The following is a 3,599-nucleotide window of genomic DNA, read 5'->3' as shown; positions in this document are numbered from 1 at the left end:
CAGACGACCCCTTTTACCACCTCTTTGTTTACCACGAGTTTTAGGTCGAACTTCCTCATCACTTGGGGAATCATCTCCTCGACCGGTTTCCTCCACAGCGCGACTTGAACCTTGTCCTTGTTGTCGACCCATTTTACCACTTCCTTTTTTACCACGAGTTTTAGGTCGAACTTCCTCATCACTTGGGGTTTCATCTCCTCCACTGGTTCCTCCACGGCGCGCCTTGAACCTTCTCCTTGTTGACGACCCCTCTTCAATTGCTTAGACCTACTTGGATCCACCATTATTTCAGTTATAAGACTCTCCCACTGCCTGTAATAGTCGGTTTGTTCCTTAGTCAACATCGACTCTCCACTACGGATTTTAGCCATCCATTTCTTCAACAATTTCATACCCTTCAACACCTAATTCCAATTTTAAGCACAAGTAAATATATTTTCAATAATTTTAAACAACCCAAAACTATAAGGGAAAGAAATTTTCTTGCCACATTATCCCATAACGTTTTTGCTTCTTCTCCACAAATAAGCATGTCCTTCTGGGCTCTCTTAGCCTCCCTCTCCTTTGCCTTCGCCTTCGCCGCATCAGTATTAGCTTGTTGTTATTTATTTATCATAAAAGGATGACTAATTTCTTCATAAAACTCCATATAATCATCATCACGTGCATTTACATCTCCTCCACAAGGTACACAATCACCTAAAGGTAAGTAGTAATTAGTAAGTGCATTCCAATGTGCTACAGTAGGAGTTGGTTCATGTTTTGGCTCAAAATATTTCTCGGTGTTATTTGTTCCTTCAACCAGCAAAGTGAAATTTTCATTCTCCACGTTGGGATCCATTTGGACGCAACAAAGTTGTCTTAGTACTACCCTTGGATTATATATTGCGTAGCCGTTAGGATACCAAATTGGTCCATAGTAAGGCGAGACGGTAGAGAAACCATTCATGTCTTCTTCATCTACAACAGCGTATGGGTGAAATACCACATCGTTCACCGTAAGTTTATCCAATTTATCCCTCGAAGAAGTCAACTGCTCTTCTTTATACTTCTTTCGTGCGTCCAAAAACAACAATTTTCCTGTTGTAGGTTGGCCATAGGGATAAGGTGTCTTTTCCTTAGCCAATCCCAATTTAGGGAAGTGGTCGTAAATCCAAACCTATGCGAAAATACGAAAATATTAACCACATATATGAAAATTGAATTGGAAGCAGAAAAATTTAGCAAATAATTTTCTAATTAACAATGTAGAAGGTCACCTGAACAAGAGTTAAGTAACCTCCAATTTGATTTGTCTTAATCCCCGACCCTTTGCTCATCCCCCTAGAACAAAAGCAAGCACCCCAGTGGCCCAAGAGTATTTGTTCATTTCATCGAGATGCTCCAACAGCTGTAGATAATGTGCATCCACCCAATTTCCAGAAGTGTCGGGGAAAATGACAGTTCCTAGTTGATATAACCAATAAGCGGTGACATGATGCCTAAGGGTCTCCCTATCCATCACCAACTTTCCTTTCTCCACCTTCTTTTTTGTCCCTCCAAATGTTGCCTTCGACTTTACCAACTTGAATTTCTTCACCTTCTTTTTCAATGTTCCATTTGCCTCTCTTGGATTATACTCATCGTCACGTTTAGGGGACCTCACAGAACGTCTAAACCCACATTGATCCTTTCTTGCATCCCATCCTAGACATTTTAGAGCCAATTCTTAAAGAGCTTCACAAGACATCGAGGGGTTGTAGCCTTCTCGAAGACATTTACCTTCCACTGTTAAGCCGGTGATACTATGGAAATCATCGTGAGTAATTCCCATCTCGCCAAATGGAAGATGCATAGTATATGTCTCGGGATAATTCCTCTTGAGAAATGCGGATACGGCAACATCGTCAAAATCCACATGTGCATACTCAACAGCTCTCCATAACACACATTCTTTAACCTTCGCTTGAAACTCGTCACACTCCAATGTTAGATCCCATTTGGACGCCTTTTGACGTTTAATAAGACGAACTGCATCATTATGATCCCACGAAAAGAACATAACACTATTAATACTTGACGAAAAATATCAAAAAAAAATAAAAATTTGTTAGTTAAGAATGAACTTAAAGAATATCTTTGTCGCATAGATCTTCGCGGCCCATGAGTGTTTGTAGATAAACAATGTTTCCCCTCCATCATTTGGAGTACCATAAGTTGGGTTCTTTGGTGACAAACACAAATTATCAGAGGGAATGTGTGAGTATCTAGCACTAGGCGGCTTCGGCTTATTTTTCTCTTTAACAAGAACAATTTCTTGCTCTTCCTCCTATTCCTCCTCTTCTTCCTCTCCCTCCTCTCCTTCCTCTTCCTCCTCTTCCTCCTCTCCTTCATCTTCATCCTATCCCTCCTCTTCATCCTCTTCATACTCTCCCTCCTCTCCCTCCTCTTCATACTCTTCCTCTGATTCTTCCTCTTCCTCCTCATCCTTGTCCTTCTCCTTTTTTGCCCTGTCCTTGTTCTTCTTCCTCTACATTTTCAACGTGTTCTCTTTGTTGTCCAACCTCTTCATTTCCTTGGTCTTCATTTCTTTGCTCTTCTTCGTCATCCTCCTCTTCTTCAATAACATTATCAATTTTATTCTCCATCACCTCTTCATTCACATATTGCATTACATCACGAACATTCTCTTGGTTCACTTCCTATAACGAGCCCCCTCCATGTTTAGCATTTTTGGCACCACGGTTCCGGAAATCTAAATGTTTTGCTCCACGAGGGGTGAGAGTTTTCAAATCCTCGTCTAAGTGTAGTTTCAATCTTTTTCCTTTGTTCCTAAAGAACAAAAACCAAAGTATTAGCTACACATAATATAATATTGTGTTATCAAATCAAATAGAACTAAAGAATGAAGTAAACACAACATTTGGAGTTAACAGACTATAGTTCATTTATCTGACAAAAATTGCGAGGTAACCGAACTACATATTTCACAAGATCGGTAACCTGATAAAAATAGCGAAGTAACCGAACTACTTATTTCAAAAGTTCGGTTAGCCAAAAATTTTATCTACAAAACCGAACCCATTCTTTTAAATGACTGAGTTAGGTTACGAAAGTTTTTTTTGCGAGCACACCGAACTATGTAGTTCGGTGAACATATATTAGTCTACTTAAACGAACTGTTCTTATTTTTGGAAGTTGGTTAGAAAATCTAGGGTTTGACGAAAAATATCCTAGCCAAACTGTCTACTGTAACTACCATTTTCAATGAGTTTTCATGATTTCTAATCGATTTCTTCAACAAATAACGAATTAAAAAGAATGGGTATGAAGGAAATTACTTGCGGATTTGCATTTCACTCAAATCAGACTTCTTTTTTTCCTATTGGATGCTTGATTTGGTCTCTCAACTTTGCTTGAAGTTGTTTATAAATTTGAAATTGATTTGGGAGATTCGCTATACTTGCAAGTCCAGGACTCAATCCTGGAATTCTTGGTGTCTGTTTAGAACGCATTGTTTATAAAGATTGATTAATCGACGATGAAATTTTTTCGAATCGACGATTAACGTCGATGTCTACGAAGAAGAAGAAGATGAAAAAGAAGAAAAAAAAAATAAT

At 38.9% G+C, this 3,599-nt stretch overlaps 1 protein-coding gene across 1 annotated transcript; it reads right to left on the bottom strand.

The window, feature by feature from the left end:
- Positions 1-1,315: 1,315 nt before the first annotated feature.
- LOC113291278 (protein MAINTENANCE OF MERISTEMS-like) lies at positions 1,316-2,651 on the bottom strand. Its single transcript, XM_026540831.1, has 3 exons — positions 2,489-2,651; positions 1,762-2,010; positions 1,316-1,686 (listed from the first exon to the last, which is right to left on the bottom strand). Exons 1-3 carry the CDS (start codon positions 2,649-2,651, stop codon positions 1,316-1,318), a joined length of 783 nt encoding a protein of 260 aa, XP_026396616.1.
- Between the last annotated feature and the right edge of the window lie 948 nt (positions 2,652-3,599).

Source organism: Papaver somniferum, chromosome 6 (genome assembly GCF_003573695.1).
Source record: "Papaver somniferum cultivar HN1 chromosome 6, ASM357369v1, whole genome shotgun sequence".
Lineage (NCBI taxonomy): Eukaryota > Viridiplantae > Streptophyta > Magnoliopsida > Ranunculales > Papaveraceae > Papaver > Papaver somniferum.
The sequence above is the reverse complement of the archived record's forward strand: the minus strand, read 5'-3'. Positions and strand labels throughout refer to the sequence as shown.